General features: G+C 41.4%; 1 protein-coding gene across 4 annotated transcripts in view; it reads right to left on the bottom strand.

Annotated features, from left to right (window-relative positions):
- Positions 1–25,017, bottom strand: part of grid1b (glutamate receptor, ionotropic, delta 1b) — a 441,163-nt gene that overhangs the window by 119,334 nt on the left and 296,812 nt on the right. For all 4 annotated transcript variants that reach the window (XM_067488822.1, XM_067488819.1, XM_067488820.1 and 1 more), the window contains exon 4: positions 19,835–20,040. In XM_067488822.1, the coding sequence (XP_067344923.1) occupies positions 19,835–20,040 (206 nt within the window). The remainder of the gene's footprint in view (positions 1–19,834; positions 20,041–25,017) is intronic.

Genomic DNA, 25,017 nt, shown 5'->3' with positions numbered 1-25,017 from the left:
ACTCTTGGAAAGTGACCAAAACAACAACAACAACAACAACAATAATAATAAGACATATTATTATTATTATTATTATTATTATTATTATTATTATTATTATTATTATATTCTCATTATTATATACTCTCAAAGTGTCAGATACACCTGTGTTCACTTGAAATAGTTTCTATGAAAGAGTCAAGTGGATGGAGTAACTGCCACTACAGTGTGGCTAAGATTTATAAAATAAAAAAACTCACTTCCATTTAATACGGTTGCTCTCTCAAAAACTATAAATCCCCCTGGCATCAAGCCACTTGAGCTGAAGTGAGAGAAACGGTTGAACCAATCTGTCAAAATGAAAGGTACAACACCACCAATTACACAGCAGGGGGTCTGATCAGCTGAGCCACATTCAAAAGGTAATGACAGGTGCCTGTTGCCACATTAATAGGGAAAAGCATCTCTAGTCTACACACAGGAGGAAGGACCCATTCATATGCAAATAAAACAGGCAGACAGGCTGATAAATAATTAAATCTTAATGAAGTTAGGACTTTTAAAACAGCATGACACAATCCTTCAAAAACTCAAGGTGTAAAACATGTGGTGTTGAGCCATTTCACTGCATCAAAAAAGGAGCATACTGGTCCAGTTTTGGAGGCGAAATAAGAATTTGAACCTCATCCCCGTGCAACATAATGTGTAAATGAGGGTGACACAGAAGTACAGGAAGTTCTAAGAGAAATAAGTTGAGTTAACTGCTCAGAGGAAGCACTGTCAGAGCCTTTGTGATGACTCAAAGCAGCTCGAACAGGACAGATGCAAATCCTCCATATTTTTGGATGAATAGGAGCAAAAGACTACTAGATATTGAAATAGTGTTTGAATCTAATTATTAGTCTTTCTATTAAATACAATAGAAACAATGGAAGTTGTAATTAGTGAACAAACACATTGTGAAGAGGTAATATAATCATCTTGATAAAGACCCGTTTCCATCCTTTCAGGCTTTCACTCGGCTCCGTCCTCTTCAGCGTTCCAATAATAGAGGGATAATGACAAAGAGACTGTGGGCGGAGGTGGCAGAGGGAGACGCAAAGTGAAAATGGCAGAAAGAGGCCAGAAATCTGACCGAGTAATCACCAAGCGGTTTATTATTGACCAGCACAATGACCGAACTGGTTTGGTTGGAGACTACGATTAATCTTTAGGGGAACATCGAGTGTCACAGGAGGGAAAGAAATCTGAAAGAAAATAGAAAACCGACCTCTTCTTACGATGAAGAGCGATGAACGGCCATCTTGCAGAGAAATTGACAAAGCACCTTTGAAGACTGTGGCTCTGTGTTTCAGAAGACATCTAGAAAATGGGCTGAATTGCCATTGATCAGACTGAAAGATCGACAAACAGACACAAGGCTGAATGTGGATCTCCGATGTCCCTAATGTAACGGGGCGTCAAAACCGAGCCGAAAGAGAGTCGCCATAAGAGAGCGTGCACCTCAGGGCTCACGTCTCGAGGAGCAGTGTGACAAAGGCATCGCGGCTACAGGGCTCAGAAAGACGGGACTGCTCTGCTGCCTAATGCATCCAATCTAGGAAGCTTTCTTTGATCTGGTGGACACATTATGCAGATAATGAAGAGCCCTCACTGGCTGGATACACACATGCTGAATCAAATGCATTAGAGCCAATATGCTGTTCATCTATTCATACAGGACAAGCAATCACAGCTGTTTCTTTTTTTTTTTTTTTCAGTAGAAGGAGACTTTTCAGATTAGGATGCAGCTGCATGTGGACTGAACCCAGGTTGTATATTTTGCTTTTTCAGGGCATTGCAATAGGGTTATTATAAGCTCACTTTGCTCTATTTTCTTTTATTAAACTCTTCAATGTGGTGTGTTAACAAACGCCCTGTTCCCAGGTCCAACACTGTTCCTGCATAATGCACACAACTCCCCCCAAACGGCAGCGGCACTACAGCATTTACAGTTCATATATTACAAACTGCACATACGGTTCAGTGTTTGACAACTTTTCCATAGGAAACTTATTTTATTATTGCTTTTATTATAACAATGAATTATCTCTAATACAAGAATACAGTTATTAATAAATGTGCTTCATCGTTGTATCTTCTACATGTCATTCGAACAATGGGTTAAAATATTTTTTAATTTTAACGTCCCACCCGACTGTTAAAAAATGGATGAACTACCATCCAAATTGAGCTCAATATTTATGTCTGTAGAACCTGTTGCATAATAAAAGTTTATATGCTACTACACTGCAAATGCAGTTTTATAGAAAACTCAATTGTAACCTGGTTGTTTTCTATTAACATGCTGAGGTTATGACAACTTATGGATCAACTTCACCAAAATATCCAATCTCACAGTGCAACACTGCGTTTGTTAGCCAGGTATCCAGACCATCACGTTATGATATGTTTTTACAGTTGCGTTCAGGTTTGGTTCAACACACAGGAAAAGAGTCTGGCTGCAAATCAATAACGTGCTTTGTGTGACTGACTCTGACACCATCAGCCATCATGACCTCATAGCCTTTCAACCATGGCCATAAGGTTTGTGTGGCAGGTGGCATTGTACATTGTACAAACTCCCTTGGCACATGATTTCGATGCATCTGCTCCCGGTAACATCAGGGGACATAGATTAAAAATAAGACTAGTTACTCTTCTCACAAACTTCAGCAGCACATGCTTACAGGGCTTAGTGGATAACATCGATTGAAGCTAGATTTAAGGAAGTGGCATCTTCTGAGGTCAGGTGTAAAGCAGTGAGTGGAGGCTGCAGCAGGACCACCCAGCTGACCCTGCGGGAAAGCAGTGTGAGCACACAGGAGGGAACTTGATGAGAGCAGCAGAACAGGACGGCGACGGTGGCAACGACTCTTAACCTGATAGACTCATCTCTCTCTCACCGTGTGACCAATCACGCTAACGCTAACACTATCCCATCCCTCTCCCTCCTCCTCCTCGCTGCACCTCTCTCCTTTCCCGCCTGGCCTCCCCCTCACTCTCCAATGCCATCATGACAGATTGCATTCGCATTATTACATCTCAGAATAATTACCAGACGCTGCCATCCAGAGAAACTCACAATAACTACAGCACTGAGATTTAATTTCTCTATCACCGGCATGACAGGCAACACAAATGGGAAAAATGGTCCTAACAACGCAGACTGTAGAAAACATCTGTGGCCCTGCAAATCTTCCAGTAAAAACCTGATCTCAAAAAAACCATGTACAGTACCTAAGGAGAAATTGTTTTCTCCGTTACCCAACAATGGCGCTTTATTCCAGGAAAGACACATTTTACAACAGATAGACAGATGGTGGAAGCTGTTCTGAGGTTGTGTTTATGATGCTGACTTAAACCATAAGGTTCCCTTGTGTCTGAGGAGGCTGGTCAACATATGACAATGTCATCACGGCATCATGTGGGGCGGTATAATGGTACTTTAAAATATGACGGTGCCTCTTCAATGCAAAAAAGACTGTTAATAGCACAGTAAATTGACTATTCCAGCTGTTAGCAACATATGGAAGCTCAACTCTGCCAACCAAAAATAAGGTAATGATGGTAAAATCATTAGAAATAATCATTTAAATGCCACTGAATTAAAACTTTGATTAATAAACATTATATTCTGACAACAAAATGTTTGTATTAGTCCATAATTTGACTTTAAAAAGTTACATTACTGAGTTATCAAATTTAATCCTTTTGAGTATAAATATGTATTTTTTTATTACCTTTTTATATATTTATCTGTGTTCACTATTGCTTGTTACTCATTACATATCTGAGTATTAAATACTGGTAGAGTGTTGTAGCACGAGCAAAGTGCAGTCGAACACATCAGGTGTACAGAATGTAAACAGTCTAAATCTGCTTCAATCTCTGCATCCTACTCATATTTAGATAACGAGACGATGAACTGTAAACCAGTCGCAAATGCTCATTGAGAAAATCGTCAAAGTCAAGAAAATACAAGTATTAAGTGTCATGGAGGAGCTTTTGTGACATTTTAGGTGCAAAAACAGAGCAATTAAATGTTAGATGTGCATCATGATTATGTTGTTTGAGTGAGATAACATGTTAAGCGGTTGGTAATTTGTCTGATACTGTTCAAAGCTGATTGAAATCTCAAACTTTTTATTGTTACCATCTTGTGAAGACAAGCACCACAGAATGTGCCAGAGCCTCTACTGCAGACCGAGAAGATTCAACAGCAACTGCTTTGCCACAGAAAGAAAACTTTAATAGAAATTTCAAACCACTAAACTGTGACATGTCGGTTTTAAAGAAGAGCTGAAATAAAAGTCTTCACTGATGGCCCATCTGCTATAAAAGCGTAATCACTTTAGTTGTTTGAAGCTATAAAAGCTGCAACTTCACCAGCATTAGAAGAAGAAGCCTAATGAGAAATAAGTGTTGTTTTGGAGGATTCTGAGGTGCAGCTGCATCAAAATCACTTTCACAGCCTCCTCTTCTTGAGTTTGAATGGGAAGGACATGGCATGTCAACAGTGTTAGCTGGTCAACTTTTAATGAAAAGCACAGAGCATCTGTTTATGTCTTCAACAGGTTTCTCAGTGGACTTGCCTACAGAACGGGCACAGAAACAGGAACACAGGTGTATTATTAGTTATTATTAGGATCCTCGTTAGCTGACCTTTCTGGGAATGGTCCTCCACAACAAATACAATGGAGGCATAGTCTGATCATTAATGAGCCAGAGCTTCCCCCAAGGGTCACTGAGGTCACAAAGTCTACAAATCTCCTCCTGCTTACACTGGTCACACTGATATCTTTCCTTTGTATGGCGTCCTGATAATGCAGAGCCAAACAACAATCATTAATGTTCCCTTGAGGATGATTGGGCTCCATCAAAGCCAATAACCTGACAGAATCTTGTGCAGGGTACATGCAGCTGGGACAGTCTGCCCTGCTCGACGGATATTAAGTAATGTGGGAGAAATTCCCCAATTTAAAACCGGACACTTTCTTTGAGGGAATTACAGAAAGCACAGAGGGTTTTCAGAAAGATTTCGGCTGATAAAATGACAACAGTATAACAGACACAGCCATCAGCAGAGTTTTGCTGGTTTTACAATGTGAAAGTTTGAGCGTCTAAAGAAATCAGTCACAAGTTTTGCTTGGCGGTTTTCTTTTTTTAAGACGGTTCAATGACGCCTACTTCTGTCAACTTTGGCTTTATAAAATGTTGAATGATGGCTAACTCTAAGAAATACCTTTTCTCACGAGTCCAAAAAGCTCCCACGTTGCACCAAAGTCCCACTTTCACTGCAGAGAACAAGACTATTCTTTTACTTGCATTTGCACCAGAGGAACCGCGGGTCTAAATCGTATTCTGGGGTTACAGTTCCAGAAAGCCCTGTGCATAGACTTCAGCATTAAATGTCACTAGTCAAACAACATGCAGCAGTTTTCACACCTATAGCATTTTTTTTCTAAATGTATAAAGATGGCCACACCTTTGATACAACAGCTCCCGAGAGTCTGGGCCCGTGTTGTAGAAATCCCAATTAGTAGCCCAGTGAACATTTGTACATTTTAGTTTCTGGGAAAAAGAGGTACCAGTAACTTTGAGGGAAAACGCACCTCGTGATAATCCCCATCTTTTATAGTTTTTCTTTAAATAAAATGAGGAAATTTTCATTTAAAATGTGTCTTTTGTAGCCTGATAGTTCTTCACCGTAGCTCTGAGGTCTACCTGGAAATTTTTGACTGATTAAGGCAACAAAGCTGCATCAGTTAGTTAATCCAGATGTCCCTCCCCACAGCAATGTTTTCCAGGTAGACCAGAAGGAGCCAGATGAGGTAAACAGTAATCTCACAGTCTAATGGAGCCAACAGAACTATAAAAAGAAGAGAAGTGGACCCTCTCCTCCCCCTGGTTGTGACTTGAGATCCTGTTCATTAAAAGTATCATTCATGTTTGATTCAGTTCAGAGATGTAGTTTCCTGGATTAAGCTGGACTAATCCTATTTAGCTTTTCCTTCTTCTTCTGGTAGCCCAGAATCAAATATACAGAGTTTAGGTTTATCGCAGTCAACACATGATCGTCTGTGTGTGCTCAGCATTGCTGACAAACAGAATCAGCAAGCTGTTCTCTGCTTTTGGATAATGTAAAACAAAGCTGTAGTGTACAGTATGTATGTATGCACTCTTGAGTAACAAGATAGATGGATTATGACAAAGCAAAGAGTGTGGAAGGAGGTGTGTGTGTGTGCGCCTGTGTGTGTGTCCGTGGAGTGGGTGAGCAAGTGAGAATAACAGTGTGAGAAAGAGGGCGAGCGAGGTTAAAAACAACATGGGGGCCTGAGAGAGACAGAGATGAATGACTGAAGCTCTTTGCCCAAAAATATGAAGAAAACAACAGAGAGGAAAACAATGACAGAGAAAGTAAGAAATGGGAACATTTTTCCAGTGGGTCTTGTTATATAGAAAGCGTGTGTGTGTGTGTGTGTGTGTGTGTGAGATGTGGACTGCAGTGTGCAGTCTCCTGAAATAAACACACACTCTTTCAGTAGGTTCCTACACAAATTTTGCCCAAGCCTAAAAAAATAATCGCCAAAATTTGAATCCTAAGTGAGTTTCTATGGACATACTGTAATTAGCAGTGACTCTTCTGCAATGTAAGTCAAACATAGTGAGCTAATGTTATTTTCATGAATGAACACTCCCTGCACCACTCAGCTCTGTCACTATGGTATATTTTTCTTTAATGATGAAGTTTTCCATGAGAGTGGAGGTATGTAACTGTGGGTGGCAGCTGCTGGAAATAAAACTACCCGAAGAAGAAGTGGAAGCAGGACCAGCAGCATCCAACCAGTCAAAGACAAAGAGCCAGAAATCAGTATGTGCCTGCATTGTCTATGTATGATCAGTCTGAATAACTCAGCACCTGCGCTCTCACAGGAAGCCCTGACAGCATATTAAGGGCTCCAGGGGAGCTACAGTGTGGTCTGTATAAATGTGATATGAAGATGATTCATTAAGTCACTAGCTTGGCTTATTTGTGGTGTATAGTGTCCATGAAAAAAATCAAAACAAGAAAATGATAGACAACTTTATCAGTGATCAAAAGGTTTGTCATAATCAGACTTCTCTTTCAACAAGTCTCAGAATTCTGTGCGGACTTGCAATTTTCCAGAAATATGTCCTACGCTCTGTACTGTCCCTGAACGTCTCACATTTGATACACCAGAGTTGCTCATGATAGCTTGCTAATGCTACGTGATGTTACCTTGTAAAAGCTGGTAAAAAGACGTCAATGATAGGTTCGCTTACAGTACCTTGGAAAAGTATTCACACCCCTGAACTTTTTTACGTTTTGTCACGATACAACCACAAAATGTAAACGTATTTTATTGGGATTGTAGGTGATAGACCAACACAACGTGGCACATAATAAAGAAGTGAAAGGAAAATTATAAATGTTTTTTCAAAATTCTTTGTGTCTGAAAAGAGAAAAAATCTGAACTCCAGGATATTGTATATAAATATCCTGAAAATTTGGAAATCTCTCCTTCCTATTAATATGCAGACTCGTGGAAATTCTAAGAGAGGCTGGATGCTAAAGGCTGTAATTTTCTTATCTTTAGCTTAAAAGTGGAGTTAAACTGCTTTAAACTATGTACAATGTTACGGTGAAACAAAAACAAATAAAATGTGAGACATGAAGTCCAAGGAATTGTCTGTAGACCTCAGAGACAGGATTGTGCACATATCTGATGAAGGGTACAGAAACATTTCTGTGGCACAGTGGCCTTCATCATCCGTAAATGGAAGTTTGAAACCTCCAGGACTCTTCCTAGAGTCACCACCTGGCCAATACCATCCCCACAGTGAAGCATGGTGGTGGCAGCATCAGGCTGTGGGGATGTTTTTCAGCGGCAGGAACTGGGAGACTAGTCAGTCTCATGTACATGATTTTTTTCTGTTTTTATTTTTAATAAATTTGCAAAGATTTCAAACAAACTTCTTTCATGTTGTCATTATGGGTTATTGTTTGTAGAACTTTGAGGAAAGTAATGAATTTAATTTTGAAATGGTGAATACTTTCTGGATGCATGTGAACTACAGGACAGAGAGCCGCGAGGTGATTTTGAGTTAAAAAAATAGTGCTTGTATTGAAGAACGTTATTTGATAAAAATGTATTGATATTTTCTCCATCAATATATTTACAACTTGGCATGTATGTAAATTAACAACATCTTCTCATTATATAATAGAAAATATCCCAGTTCCAATTCCTTGCCTACATAATGTATTTGTGTTTACAGTTTAGTTGCATAAAAACGTAACTTAAGAGACAAAGTTGGCAGATAACTTACCCAACTCACTGTAAAACTATTTTCTATTCATTCTCCTTTCAAGACTGTACTGAAATGTAGATGAGGATGCAGCTAAAGGACACTGAGCTGATTTCAAAGTCTGACTCACAGAGCAAAATGTGCTAATGCACCTAATGTATGTAAACCGTGTGATGCAGTCAATTTTCATACGCTGCTTTGAGCGAACCAACGCTAACAGCAACACAGGTGTTTGCTTGTAGACAAAATGAAGCGAGCACAGTGTCAGAGATGCATTAGTGTGTTCCATTACGCACAACACGGTGTGGGTACAAATACGCAGGGTTTACTTTCTGCCTCCGTTTTAATGGCTCATGGAATTTGTTTTGTAGTAAACCGGTGATTATTTCACAACAGCCACCTCTCACTGTGTGCAGGCTGAGCGCCACCTACAGACATCAGGAAACATGGCTGGTGTGACACTGAATGGTTACCGCTGTACATCCCTGCACATTTATGCACATCGGTCCTTGTGTGTGTGTGTGTGTGTGTATGTGTGTGTGTGTGTGTGTGTGTGTGTGTGTGTGCGTGAGTGAGTGAGTGAGTGAGTCAGTGAGAGAGAGAGAGCGAGAGACCTCCACTGATGCAACACTACTTAATTACAGCTCTCAGCACGTGATAAATCAGACCTGCAGCACAGGTTGACACTGACTAATACTAATAGTGGAGGTGTGTTTGTTTGAGAGAGACTGCAGGTGATTTCTAACTCCCAGGTGTGTGAGAGGCTGAGCTGTGAACCTGCCAAACTGCAGGGCATTTAGTTTAAGGCTGGAATGACAATGACCGGATGCTTTGCTGCTGACCACAAACTTGAACAAATGACGCGTGTTTTTAAGATTTCTGTGTGACAGCCTTCCCTTTCTCACACAGCCACGTCATCCCCGGCCCAGTTCCCACACTGCCCCTGGTGTCCTGTGTCTCTGCTAGTTCAAAGACTCAGCTCTCGTTGCCGCACAGGTGCGTGTTTACAGTTCATGCACCGACAAAGAAATATCTGATATTTCCCCCTGTATGTGACACACCCTGGGCGCTGCGTTGTTTCCTTAGCTCCACCGGCTGATATCAGATTAGCCCTGTCAGACTGCTGCTTTATCAGCCATGCTGTCCACCAGCCAAACAAATGACAGCAGCCCTCCATACCCACTGCCACCTCTCCCCCTGTGACAAATGACACGTCAGCCCATCTCCTATCCATCGCTCATCCATCTCACCCAGCTGCCAAGGGGGAGATTGTCACATGAATGCCCTTACAACGGGAGCCAGCCGTGAACACCGGGCACCCTGGAGGTTGTCTCAGCAGTTAGTTGGCAGTGAGATGTTGTTAGTTTTAGAACAAAAAGTAGACGGAATGATTGTAGGTGCTATCAACACAGGACTAGATGTGCTGTGTGTATTGTTTGTGCTGTAGTACAGCAGTTTCTGTTTGGATCAAGTGTTAAAAATGTTCTTTTTATCAACTACTCTCTAGTCTGGACCTGGGGTGATCAAAGCATCTGTAATGGATTGGTACTGTCAACATAAACCTGATTTACTTGTAAAACCAAGTCCAAGTACATGACCACTACAACACAGCAAATGAACAACAGCTTAGCTGTGAAGCACACTGAATATGGTAGCAGTTCAGTCAACAACACAAAAAGGGATGTGTTACAAAAGTTCTTGATGAGCAATAACTATGTTCAAACTGCAGTTTTTGCCCAACTTTCTCGTTTTTGCAGCTAAAGCAAATGACACTGTGGTGCATAATGTAATGCTGGCATGTGGAGCAGCAAGCAAGAGATGAGAGCCAATAACTGACGTCAGGAGAAGCAGATGGTGAAATTGTTCTCTATTAAACCAGACCATGAATGTTCTCTAACCTTAACAAGTGTTATGCAAACACAACCATAAAAAGGTTATTAAGGCTCTAGTGTGACAAACTGGATGTTGTCCCTACAGTGAGTTGTGCTCCATGAACATGTTTGGCATTAACATATCTGTGACTTACGTTCATTGCCAACATTGTGGACATTAGTGAAACTATCAACGGAGAAGCGCTTTCGCTGCATGAGCCTTCAGATTACAGATATTAGAGAAAATCTGCGTAACAGACCGGGGGCAAGGAGAGACCGCGTTCAGCAGGAATGAAAATGTGCCTGTGGGAAGTGTAAAAACTCAGCCTCTGCTGCTTTGACTTCAATCTGTCACAGAAGTCATCAAACTTTATGGAAGTACAGCTTTAACTTCACTAAATTATTGATTTAATGCAGGACTTGTAAATTGTGTGACAGCTTTTCAGGAACTCACTACTGGTTCTATAATTACAGAGTCGAATCTCCCAGACATACATGTGGGTGGAGGGTTTTTTTGCTGTAATACATTCAGGCTGCTTCACTTCCATTTTATTGCAACTCCAACAAAAACAAATGTGTCACTGCTGTGCTACAAAAAGACAGGTCACTTACACCACGTGTCCTTTGTAAATAACCAGTATGTTTTATTAGACAACCCCAATTCCAAAAAAGTTGGGACAATGTGTAAAACAAATAAAAACAGGATGCAAAGATTTGCAAATCTCATCAACCCATATTATGTTCACAATAGGACATAAACGACATCAGATTTTGAAACAGACATTTTAACATTTTATGGAAAATATGAGCTCATTTTGAATTTGATGGCAGTAACACATCTCAAAAAAGTAGGAACAGGGGCCATAAAAAGCTGGAAAAGTAATGGCTGCAAACCAATGGAGGAGCATTTGACAACTAATTAGCTTAATTGGCAACAGGTCAGTAACATGACTGGGTATAAAAGGAGCATTTCAGAGAGGCAGAGCCTCTCGAAAGTAAAGATGGGCGGAGGTTCACCAATCTGAGACAAACTGTGTCTAAAAATTGTGTCACAATTTCAGAAAAATGTTCCTCAACGTAAAATTGTGAAGACTTTGAAGATCAAAACATCCACAGTGTATAAAATCATGAAAAAAGTTAAAGTCACCATCAATGCTGAGAAGGACGGAGGTTTTAGAGCAACACATGCTCCAGACAATGAACCTTCCAGGGTAGATTGTGCATATTTTAGCAAGATGATGCTAAACCACATACTGCATCCATCACAACAGCATCACTTCACATGCTACACAATGGGGATGCAGGAAGGTAGAGTGGTCGTACACCAATCTCGCAGTTGTTGGTTCGATCCCCGGCACCTCCGGTCAAATGTCGCAGTGTCCTTGAGCAAGACACTGACCCCAACTTAGTTGCTCCCAGTGAGTGTTGGCCATCCCCCATTGGTGTGTGTGTGCGTGAATGGAGTGAAGGAGAAGCAGTGTAAAGTGCTTTTTAGTGCCAATAGGTAGAAAAGTGCTATATAAGTGCAGACCATTTACAACATCATCCTCTTCCAACTATTTTGAGAAATGTCGCTGCCAGGAAATTCAGAATGAGTTAATATTTTGGTAAAATGTCTCAGTTTCAACATCTGATATGTTGTTTATGTTCTATTGTGAATAAAATTTGGGTTAATGAGATTTGCAACTCATTGCATTCTGTTTGTATTTAAGTTTACATCCTCCCAACGTTTTTGGAATCAGGGTTGTAAAAGCCTTCGTGGAAATTGTCAAACTGCACAATAAAGAATGTCTTGTCTCACTGAGGTCACCTTCTGCTCTGTAATCACACTTTGTATGAAGGCGCTGACCCGACCCAACCCACCAACTGTGACATCCACTGCACTGATCTCCAATCAGCACTAATGCTTGTCAAGTATTCTCCACCTCCGCCTGCTTCCAGGCAATTAGATAGAGACCACAGCATTTACACTAAGTGCTCCAATTATAGCGGAGAGGTCCAGTGGGTCAGATCAATTATGATTGGGCCTGGAGGATGACAACATCCCAAGTCTCACTCTCTGCCCTCTCGTCCCGGTTTTCTTTTCACTTAACAGTAGACGTTACTCTCACCTGCAGGTGAATTAGTTTGTTGGCAACTCAGAGAGCAAACCGAACGAAGAAAATCAAAAATAGTGCTTGTTTAAAATAGCAAAACAGTATCACAGTGCTAGAAGAGCATTTATTAACATTCTGTCATGAAGTTGAGCTCTCCAGATTGCAGCCTGGGTGTCTTAGAGCACAGATTCACCAAACCAAAATCCGAAGACTTAATATTTGGGTTCAGTGACAATTAGTAAATGACCAACATTATTCTTTTAAGTACCTACCAAACAGTGAGGCGGAACTAAGGAAGCCTTTTGGAAGAGAGGGGAAAAGTCTTCAAGAGTGGCACTAAGTGGCACTTTGTGGCAATAACCACAAAACTGACTCACGTGTTATTGGTGTCCTGAGAGATTGAAGCTTAATGTCATTTGTGGCCCAAAGCCTGTTACATGAGTGATGCGTCTGAACGGCAGTATGTGTTAAAGCAGACATGGATTTAAAAGTTTAAAAGTCTTTTCAATTATTTGACGTGTCAGGGAGGTTTTGAGACTTACAATAGAAGTTCCGGAGAGCGGGAAGTATTCGTGTCATGGCTTCACTGATAGAAATCTGAAGCAGATCCATCCTGCCTGTTTAAATATGACTTTCTAAATATAAATTGCCTGCAAATCTCAACCTTTAACATTAATACTTTTCTCTCTCTCTCTGCAGGGGCACACATCACTCCTGATTCCTTATGAAGGTTTCCTCCTGTGGGTTTTATAAATGATCCTTTTCCTCCTCCTCCCTCCCGTCGACACACTGATCAAACTTGTATCTGTGTCGTGTCTCATTTTCTCCCTTCTCGCTCTGTCGAAGTTGAACGCATTGTCATGTTTTTCATTTTACCTCTCATGTTTCAGGGTTTTCTTTTTGTCTCTTAAAGACAAGACGGCTCGAGCTTTTTTATTTTGTCTCCTCTTTCCTCTCTTCTCCTCCTCCCTCACCATGGCTTCATTAGTGATGCTGTCCTTCACTTGGTCCACAAGGACTAATTTGATGGGAGACAAATCCAAGTGATTAACAATGATTAAGAAAGAGGCTGGAAAAGTGCAATGACTAACAGCTTTCTAATCGAAAGAGTTTACAAGCCCGACAGATGGGTCGGCATTTACATCCAAGTCATGTTCAGGACTGATTTACAGTATCTCAGTGTCTCTCTTGGTCCTGAACTGCACCAGCTCTCCTAGAAACTTACCATCTTATTGCAACTGTAAAGGTCACACTAATGCTTAAAGTGACTCAGGGATGGAGAAAACCTCTCAGGTGTTTAATCTTTGTTTTGGACGACAAGTCAGATCGAGGGGTAAAAGGATGATTTCTAACTTTTATGACAAATAAATGTTTCAACAATCAGAAAAGAAAATAAAAGGTAGAATCACATATCTCCAGCATGTGTCATATGTACATAATATATAAACTCGTGGATAAATGTCCTATCGACACAAACACGCAATCTAAACTCATTGAAAGCCGAACAGAAAATATCTAAGTTAGCCTTAAAGTACTGGACCAAGCAGCACATAAGACACCATGAGTATAGTTAAACTAAAACCAACCTTCAAGCGAAAAAGACATGAAAGAAAAAAAAAAAAAAAAGTCCTTAAGGTAACACAACTAATATTGAAACAACGTGACTGTTCATTGGTTTTTGTTTTAATTTGACAAACTAAAGAACCTGTTGATTAACTCAAATAAGCAGTTGCAAGATTATTTTGGCTGCTTACGACGAAATGAAAAACCTCCAAGCTATTAACTTTAAATCGCTTGTTAGGTTTTGTGCAGTGTTTAACGGACCAGTCCCTAATTAACTTATGTGCCACATTTCAACTAAATGTCTCGACAGGAGGACACTCCTTGAAGGAGAGAGTTTGATCCAGGATCAAAACTGGAATATTGTTGGTAAAGTACACTTTTAGGTATAAAAGTTTATGAAGGGAAGGTTTTATTACATATCAAATCAATAAAGGAAAACATAGCTCTCGTCACTCAGACTTGCTACTGGTGGTGCAAATACAATCTAAAAATCAAACCAAATAAAAATAAATTGAGGGTGTGTAGGTCTCCAGAGCTCCCCAGATGGTATTTCATAGAACTGAGTCTAAAAGTCATAAAACCTACTCCAATATACCACTACAGGACATCCACCACCTCCTTGGCAAAAATAGTCCCATAAAAATCAGCTTCCCAATCATTCATAGATGATGGCAAATAGTGGCCTCTGGTGCAATGTTTACACACATGCTGCAGACTTCACCACATGTTGTTTGTACAGTGAGATGACTCACACATTTATTTGAATATGCAGTTAGTAGATACTATGAGCAATTCAGCTTCTGTCAGACAGGAGATTACCTGCTCATATCAGTTCCTGCATGTAGAATGTAGGTAGAATAATATACACTGTATAAAAGTCCACTCTCAGTTTATGATAGACAGTGTCTTCATAGAAGTGACATGATGATGTTAAGCCCTCCAGGCACATCACTATGCATAGGAAGGACATCGGTGAGGGTCAGAGCTCAGTGTTTCAATTAATCTCCAAGGCAACAGTCAGTGACTCACTTTCCACAACAGAGACATAAAATGTATATGTTGACATTGACACTGTACGTTCATTCCCTGTGGCTGTAAAAACAGGAATGATGGGGGAGGAAACGCTTCACCAACAGCAGGTTGTAGCAAAGCACAGACTGTTCCTTTAAGAATAAAAGTGTGTGTGTGAGGTGAGATGGGTGTAAGGGGGGGTGGGGTGGAGGCTGTGTTTGTGCTTGTTGAGGTCAATTTCAATTTGCTGTTGGATGGTTTTTGCCCCGAGGACATGTAAAACACACACACACACACAGTTACTATAAGTGCCACCCATCACTGTTCAGCAGCTTGATAGGATCCTGTCAGTCAATCTGTCTCCCCCGGCGACCAAGAACTCTGTCCCGCCTCCCAATCTAAACTTCAATCCTTCTTTTATTTATACTCTGCCTGTCATCCAAAACCACATTAGAGAAAAGAAAAGGGGATGGATGAGGGAGGGAAGGAAAATATAAGAGTGGATAAAGTAAGGTAGGACAGGAGGAAGGCTGATAAATGGAGGAGAGTAGGGTAAGAGGACAAGAAAGGGAAGGGAATAATCAGAAGAACAGATGTAAAGAAATGGGCAGAGGTGAAGAAATCAAGTAGATAAGGGAGGGAGCATAAGTAATGAGGGGGTAGGAGAGCAAACAAAGGGGTGAAATGATAATAGAGAAAAAGAAAAAAAGGTAGAAAGGGGGAGAAAAGGGGGAGGAGAAGGGGATGAAAAGAAGAAAAGAGAAGAAAAAGGCGAGGAACAGTATCTTTGAGAGCTGGGGGAGGGATGAAGAGGGGAAAGAAAGGAAGGATGAAGAGGAAGCATAAAGCATGGAGAAGAAGCAGGGAGGGAAGAAAGACAATAAGAAAGGAATGATAGGCCAAAAAAAAAAAAAAAATGGAGCAGCAGAGAGGCAGCAATCAGTGATGGATGGGACACTGAAACCGTCACACACGCAGCAACATGGCAGCTTCAGGTGTGTGTATGTTGTTAATGTCCCTGCTCGGATAATAATTCACACTGACGATGATTCATGCAGGGCCACAGATGAGAATTAAAGTCGAGAAGCCAAATCAGCAGCCATGTGAGACGGTGATCAGCATAACAAACAAGGAACATTCAGACAGGTTTGTCCTGAGGGGGTCCCGCACAGGACGATGAGTGAAACTGGGTTTAGCCTACAGTGGCTCCTGCTTCATGAATTCAAAGCCTAAAAATCACCGTGGGCCCATAAACAAACTACACCACCTCTACATCACCACCAAGTTCAAAACTCACAATTTAGTTTAGCACGTTAACCACATGGACAAAGGCCTTTGTTCTTATACGGGCCTGATCTAGCTACTGATGGCGGGGAGAGAAGGTGGATGAGTGAGTTCAAGGCTCTGCGCTGGGACGTGTTTGTTGCGAACTGAGCCGCCCACCCTGCAGCCATCTTTCTCTACCACGGTGAGGGAACCAGTCAACAGTGAAAACACACCGCTGAAACTCCTGTGGCATCAACAGTTGAAGTAAAGGAGAAATGTGATAAAAGAGTGGAGGAGTGCTTCTCCCATTTCACTCTTTAAACAAAGAGGCCCAACCTGCTTTCCCCCCCTCCCCTGACAGAGCGTGGGGTCACATCCCCCCCACCTGCTCGCTGTAAACATGCAATCTTGTTGTGGTGCACACATGCTCCAAAGAAGCTGAATGACCTGCTCAGACGTTTTAATGAGAAAGAAGGTAACTGCAGAAATGAGCTGAACACACCAGGTGTGACGACGCACACCGGAGTCACTGAGCAGTAGCTCTGTTACACTTTCAGTTGGTGCAATCAGGACAAAAGAAAACTGTTTTTAGGTTTGTGTGTAATTGTTTAGCACCAAAGTATCAGTGGAGCAGGAGTTTTATTTTGGAGTCAAATCAGGTCAGAAGCTGCAACAAGAGAACTAGCTAGTTACTATAACACACTAGCTCATGACTAGTGTGTTATAGTATCTGGAGTGTTGTCTGTGTGTGTGTGTGTGTGTGTATGCGCGTGTCTATTTTGGCGTAAAGCTTTTAACACGTCTCCATGACATTATTGAAAAACTTTCATTCAGCTGGGTCTCACCCTCCTACACCATCATATCCTGGTGCTAATGAATGTCTCAGTGTCTCAGCGCACGCACGCACACTCACACACACACCCCATTTGTGTTTCGATGCCAAAGCCTCCCACTCTTTACAGGCACCTGCAGTCAAACGTTTGGATTAACAGGATGAGATGCACACACCTGGTGGACAGTGCACGCACAGACAAACACGAGTCAGACTTATCACGGTTTGTGAGGACGCTCGTTGACATGACGCTCCAACTCATTTCACCACGACCTGTGAAGTGAGTCACATGACACCCAGCTGAGACAGCCTCTATTCTATGGTTGGATTTAGGTTATTAACATTGTGTAAATGGGAATTTTATAAAGATTCAGTCCAGTTGTCATGTGATTTTAACATTAGTATCTAGGTACATATACAATAATGATACAGTGAGGAGATTTGTGTACAGTAACCATGGTAACAGGCCTTGTACTTGAACGTTTACCGAAACAGGCAGCTCCTCGTGGGCTAATTAGCAAATGCTGCCATGCTAACAGGCTAAAGCTCAGACACATAATGCTAAAGTCATTTAGCTCCAAGCGTTGCTCCATCCAGCCTCACAGAGCTGCCTCCGTTTCCATGTCTCTGTACAGGCAGAGAAACATGTTTCATCTGAACGGACATGGACGTCCACCAGACAGGCTCTCACTGACAGCTTTCAGAGAAGCTTCCTGCCCGGCCAGTCGTGACTCATTAATGCTCCTACTCTTTTCCACGCTGGCTTGACACACGGATCAGCATACTGGAGGTTCATGAAACCCCTCCCCCCCTCTGAGCCGCGACTGACCACTGAGACGCCTCCGATAACAGTCTGACCTCCCTCCCGTGATTACTGCCAGGACTGACATGTGAGCAGTCTGTGTGAGACAAATACAGAAGGTCCTGAGCATTTACACTTGCATTCGTATGGTTTCATTGGAGAGGAAAGAAAAAGGACAGACCATCAACTTGTTTCATCTATATATCACTATATTTTATTTGTCTTTATTATGGTTCAGGTTTCTGATTCTGAGTCATTTAGTTTTACCAACGTTATCTATAAAACACATTCAATTGCATTAACCTGTGTGAAAGGTGCCTTAAAAACTATTTCAGGACTTTGTTTACTAAGGAATAACCTGTTAACAACAGGCTCCATGTGCGTCATGTTCTTGCTTTTGCCAGCTGCTGCATATATGTCGCAAACACGTTTTTAGATTTGACAGTGTGCCAGAACATGTGGAAACATCTGTACCTCTGTATGTATGTGTGTGTGTTTGTTCCTGGAAGTTGAATAAAGAGAGTGCACAGCTGCATCAATACTTTATAGCTGTTGTCATAGCAACAGCTTTTCTCAACAGAAATGAGAAGCTGGCTACAAACACAGAGAAAACACACACACACCTCCTACGAAGGAACTTGTAAGAAAGGAGCCCAGGATGTCCGTATGAATGAGCCGAGCCTCTGTGTGTGTGTGTGGGGGGGGGGGAGAGGTCAGATGTGGCCCGGTACAGCAGAGGAGGAGTTACACACACACACACATGCACAACCACACAGCAGCTAAATACTGTACATAGTACATCTGCCCTATTTTAGTGTCTACTGCTCTTTTTCAGGCAGCATCTGAAGCAAAATCAAACTAAACACTCACAATTTGGCAACATTGTGTCTTTAATTTCTAGTCACTTTTTCTTCACCAAAAGATGCAGCATGGGTGTGGAACATGTCACCACTTCATTAGCAAAGGCCACAAGCATTTCTAAAGTCATGCTATGAAAAACAACAGAGTTCATTCGTCTGCTGAGATTTCACATTTCCTTTCCTCATTTCCCAGATGGAGTGCTCATAGTGCTCTTTTTAATCAGACGTGTACACAACCTAGGGTGCACAGTAGGAAACACTGCTGAATGATCCCATTTCATCTACATATTTATTTAGCCTTGTTTGACTAATCCTCATCACCATGAGTGACAGAGCAGAGAATTTCAAAAGACCTACAGCTGTAAATGAGGCCTTTTTGTGTTTCTGTCAGAACGTACAGACAGACAGGGTCACAGACGCTGTAAATAAGTAAAAGCATTCACAACACAAACACACATCAGTTTGATTCGTGGACAGGAGTCACGATGAAAAATGAAAGGGGTAATAAATATTAAGAAAAACTCAGCTTCACCATGCACAAGCTTCTCTACCATGCATGTGTGCACTAACCTGCTCCATCTGTCACTCCAGGTGGTCCAATACACCTGGGCGCACACACACACACACACGCGCACGCACACCAGGCTTACACATGATCCAGGTTTGTGTGCAGCAGCGAGGGCAGGAAGAGACACATACTGTCTGTTCACTCACTAGATCTCTGTACACAGTCACTTTCATTCCGTTATTTTCATCGTTTTACTCGCCGACTTGTTCCCTTTGCACACGTACTTGTACCTTTTACAAACTCACTTGTTCCTTTCACTACTCATTTATCTCCATTCACACATCGCTTGTTTCTTATAGGTACTCACAAAAACAACTCATTACCTACGGGCATTTCCCACTGTACAAACACTTCATAAACACAGTGTAAAGGTGCTGCTATATACAGTTGTTTATTACATATTTTAAACCCATAGTCCTTCAAACACCCACTGGCTCCATACATATACACACAAAAGAACAATTGTTTCCTCTCTATACGCACATACACACAGCTGTGTCACTATGTTTTTAAATATCCCCCCACACACACACTTCTGCTCAAACTACACACAAGCAGACGCACTTCTTTGCCGTGAACACGTATAACCACACATCAAACGAACTGGACCGACCTGTTGGATGAATGTGTGCGCTCCGTGTGGGCTGAGCAGAAGGATGGCCCTGCGTAGTGTGTCTCTGTATCGGTTGAGCTCCTCTGTTCTCATGGTTGTGAAGAGGTTGGTGAAGACTTTGCTGATGTTCCTGTCCACTCTCTGCAAAGCTACGTCCACGCCCTGACGGGACGTCTGGTCCAGGAACCCCTGCAGGCCGCGGATATCTGGAGCAACAGGAAGAGGAAAGAAAGGTAAAAAATGAAATAAAAACAATGTGCAGTTGGTAAAAGAGAGAAAATGCACAAACATTATTATGTTATATGTTTGTGCAGACATCACTGAAATGCTGCAAAGCTGTAAACGAGGTAAGATCAAAAACACCCTTAATGGTTAATTGTCTTGCTCAAGGGCGTAGACACATTTGCCTCCACTCAAGGTTAAGTCTTCCTGCTCTCAGATGATTAAGGATGCTTCAGGCAAGCTGGGAGCAACCAGAAGAAGCAAAGAATGACACTTTAGCCTGATAAAAAACAGTGACAAGGAGATTGCATCAGTACTGACAATGTCACCCAACTGATAGGAGTCATATCCCTTTCAAAGCAACTTCTACCTGGTTGTCAACGTAAAGACACTATCTGTGCAATCAAGTGTGTAAAAAGACAGACTTCAATAACAAAGGTCAAAGGATTAATCTTAAACCATCGTGTGATCTGATGTTGCTAATTTCCTTCAGAACAGGAAGAACAACACATGGTTTTAACACCATTGGTCTGTGGCAAATTCAAGCGTCTTCGCTCACCTGGTCAACTTTATATGAGTTGCTGTGACTATGATCCAACAGGTGACACAAACACACCAAGTTGGAAAGGTAGAAATTCCATCCATCCAACGCTGCTTATGTACAGCTGGGTCACGGTGGCAGCAGATTCAACAATGTAGTCCAGGCCAGATAAAAAATCGAATGTCTCCAGAGTGTTCTGGGTTCTCCTAGCATCTACCTGTGGCAGGGAAACCACCAATAAAAGATGTCTGATGCCTGGACCACCAACTGGCTCCCGTCAACGGGAAGGAGCCTGGTTCTTCATCATTACTCATAAACTCATAATACCAAAAACAAAGAATTAGTACATCTATTTCCTCCATCGCACTTACAAAAATATTTGCTTAGATCGATAGATTAGAAATATTTGCTTAGATTGATGCCCCCTTCTTTTTTTTTTTTTTTTTTAAACTTCCGTTAATGTTGCCATGTTCCATGGTCTCAGCTGTGTCACCAAACATATATAGAACGAAATCCCAAACCTAGAAACAAAGCAACAAAGCTTCAATTCTGTTGTCGCACAGACCCAGAGAGGACGGCATCATATGGCTTTGGCTCTCAACACTCCTCCCAAGCATTTTTGCTAATGACATCTGGGCTGATCTCTGTGCCTTTAGTCTGGTCAATTACTCTTCAAAGCGGAGTCGATTCAAAGGTCTTTGTAGAAGTTGCTTTTATCTTTGCTGATGTCTGAGGGTCCTGGATGAATATGTTTGACTCATAAAAACAACCAGCCACATGTAAATACTGTGAGAGTTGTCTTTCGGAGCTGACTCGTCCTCAGCCGAACCCACCGAAGCCATCATCTCTAGTCCTGCACAGTCTTCAGCTGCAGTACTGACCCGGACAGCATCTATCCTTTGGAGAATACCATTTAGATTACTCTCAGATTCTTCCCCAAACTGCCAGAGAAGTTTCTTCTGACATTCACACAAGGCAGCTGTGTTGTGCTATGCTCCGTTATAGCTGGTGACAGGTTGTTTGGCCCGAACATCTCTTGCTTTTATTCTCCTCTCTTTTCCCCTCCCTCCATCCTTCTCTGTCTATTAGCACTGACAACTGGCTTGTACCGAGTCCTGCCCGACTCCAACTGCCACTCTATTCTACTGCTCTCCTGTTTTTTTTCCTCCAACTGTTTCATCGGATTATCCCTGTCTTTCAGCCACCCACCCTCCCCACCACACATTCACTTTTAATGCCCCTTTCCCGTTTTTTACATCTTCTGCCTATCCCTCCATCTGTCAGTCAGCCCTACGCTCCCACTCACCTCCTCATAGAGAAAGTCACTGGTGGAACAATTGGGTGACAATATCATGAAATTTAGAAATTCAGAGCTCTGTCATTCACAGTTTCAAAGACTTAAGACAAAGCACTGTGGAAGTCAGTACCTCATCCATCCATTTATTCATGTTTTATACAATATCTGTGCCCACTTATACAAAGAGCTGTCCACAAGGTTATTGTTTAAATCTGTTAATACACTATTTTTGATCTCATTTACCGTTTGTTGGACTTTTACCGTCATAAAAACAAACCTATTGTGCTCTATTCTTACTGATTTGCTCTTCTCTGAATCTTCAATCTTGAAAACACAATGGGCAGGACTCACTAAAGACTTAATTAAAAATCACAAATTTGATCTCTGAGCCAAAACATGAAGACATGATTAAGATGACTCCCACTGCAACAAAGGAACAATTCTCTAAAATCTAAATCGAGCAGCCTGCAATCAAGTGTGTTTCTCCCCATGAAACAATCTGTTTGAACCATTGTCTTCAGGTATTAGACAATGGTTACATTACATTAGAAGCGACTGTTTCACATTAACTTGCCAGTCAGGTAATGTCACTGCTTCCAAAGTATTTACTGACGTAAAGCATTGATGGGTTACACGCGACGTCAAACCCTAATGGCAGCGCCCACCTGGAGGACAAAGTGTATGTATGGCACCTTCATGTGAATGACACCTCCCCTAACTTCTCCCCTACACTGAACAGCTGTAGTCCTTCTACACAGCACGTGAAAAGGGCAATGGTGGTGCGTTCATGCCATAGGAATGGTTTACCTGACACTGGCTAAAAAGTTTGATCATATTTATGCCGTAATTTGACATCACAAAATAAATAATTCTCGCGTAAACTACTGACAGCGCATGTTAACGTGCCCTTTAAACCGACCTTCGTGGATCAATGTTAGGTAGTTAGTAGTGCACTGACAGGGACTTGAGCATACGTACAGTTGATGTGTGATCTGAACATTTGTTGTGGAAAACCAACAGGTCTGTTTCTGGTGTTTTTTGCCCTGAGGGCTCCACACAGGACTGAAAACTACAGTGTCTGTTGACATTGTGGTTTACTAATTATTTAATAGAGACTTAAGCTGCAGACATTGTTGGTGTGTGTAAAAACAACCATCCAGTCCACTGATCAGGCTTAACATTGTGACCACCTGTGCAATGTAATGCAATCCAATACACTAGCTAAGTCTATGAATTCTACTTTTACAATTATTGTAATTTCTCAGATTTTGGTTTTAAACTGTCAGAAAGGTGATAATTATACTGTGTTTATTATTGAGGTCAAAGTGGGTAGTGGAGTTGCATGTCATCAATTTTAAATGTGGTAAATAAAGTTTTTGTGGCTTCTGGAGCAGCAGTGGCCACCTGTCAACCGTAGGGTCGGGGGTTCACGCCCCAACTCCAAATTAAAAATGACATTAAAAAGCAAATCAACATGCTGCGGCAACTCCAGGCTTACGGGAAAAGCCAAAGGAAGACAAAAATAAATTAGATAACCTCATACAATCTCATATAAAACATACATTTTAGTTGAGCTGACATCTCAGATTACACAGCAATCACGCAGGTCTATATTAAAGCTCTTTGTCTTAATCCCACATTAGTTCCGTATGGATTCTAGGAGTCAGTGCATCCTCTGCATGTGTTTTACTAACATGCCGTTGGTTATTCCTGCTCATAAACCACCATCCAGAAATTACATTAGCTACAGTAGATGATTATTTTCAGCAGCATTAATACTAATATTACTTAATGAAGCAGTCTGTTTCCATTCATCCTTCCCTCAGTGTGTCTGTCCTCGGTCCTCTCCAGAAATCATCCAGTTAAATAAATAAATATATAAATAAATCAAGCCTCTTTTTCTTGAGCTCAAGCACTGGAACAACACAAGTGGAAGGACTTGAAAGCAATTTGCAGAACTTCTTGCCAGCCACAGTTTCTCATCAATTTCTCCAGAGCCACTTTGAGCAAGGCACTGTGGGGGACATCCTCCGAGCAGAGAAGCCAGCACTTATCTCTGTCCATCGAAGTCACACCAATCTCTCCTCGGCAGCCCCTCAAAATTGGCAGGTAGACCAGAGGACACAGAAAATGCAGCAGATTTCATTTCGATTCGCAAGAGATGGAAATATGTGCAGCGTTTCTCAGGCAAATATTTAGAGGCTAGTTTGCAATGAAGCAAACATGCCTGATTGGAATAAATAAATTCAAATGTGATTGATGCATTTTGCTGTGTAGATTTGGTAGTTAGTGTCAGTATTGTTCCAGCTGAGTCTGACATGGTTGTGCCATGTAAAAACACTCAAAGCACAATGGAGCATATGAGGATTTTAACACATTTTAGCCAGTTTCCAACATATACTGTATATCGACTTTACACAAACACTCTACTCTCAAAAACTGTTTCCATCTTTGTTTTGGTTGCTTCTACTAAGCCATGAAACTCAACCTGAAGACATTTAAAAATGTCCTTAATTAATCCGTCCACTTGATACAATATCTTGGTTGTGAAAGTTATAATAATTATTGAATAATGTTTATTGTGATGGCCAAAGGAAGGCAGCAAAAGGGTATGAAAAACCAATATGACAAAATATATATTTTCTCAAAAACAGCCAGTGGTGCTTTTCAGTAATAACGTGAAGACAGCTCTCTGCCCCACATGGATATTGGTGCAAATAGATCAAATATGGCAGTTTTACTGTGTAGCTGCTGTCTGGCTGCATAACTAGTTGAAAACTACTGTTTCAGACTACACATGTCTACACGCCTCATAATAGTGAAACTGGCATTATGCAACCTTTCTTTAATCAGGTAGAAACCCAGGAGACACAGACAGTGGCACCAATTGAAGTGCAACATGCCTCGTCTTCATGCCCAAACTAGTTAGTCATCATAAATAAAGACAAAAAACAGTTCATAAATACTAAATATATGTGGTCTGGTCCCAGCCTGATGACAAAATGTATCTAATTACTGACCATGGAGCACATGTGGATTCCCACTCTCCTACCTGCTGTGAACACAACAGGTCTAACGTCATACGATAAATGCTGCATTTACAAAAGCAAGCAACACAGTTTG

Source organism: Channa argus, chromosome 20 (assembly GCF_033026475.1).
Source record: "Channa argus isolate prfri chromosome 20, Channa argus male v1.0, whole genome shotgun sequence".
Taxonomy (NCBI): domain Eukaryota; kingdom Metazoa; phylum Chordata; class Actinopteri; order Anabantiformes; family Channidae; genus Channa; species Channa argus.
This window is presented reverse-complemented; position numbering and strand designations above follow the sequence as displayed.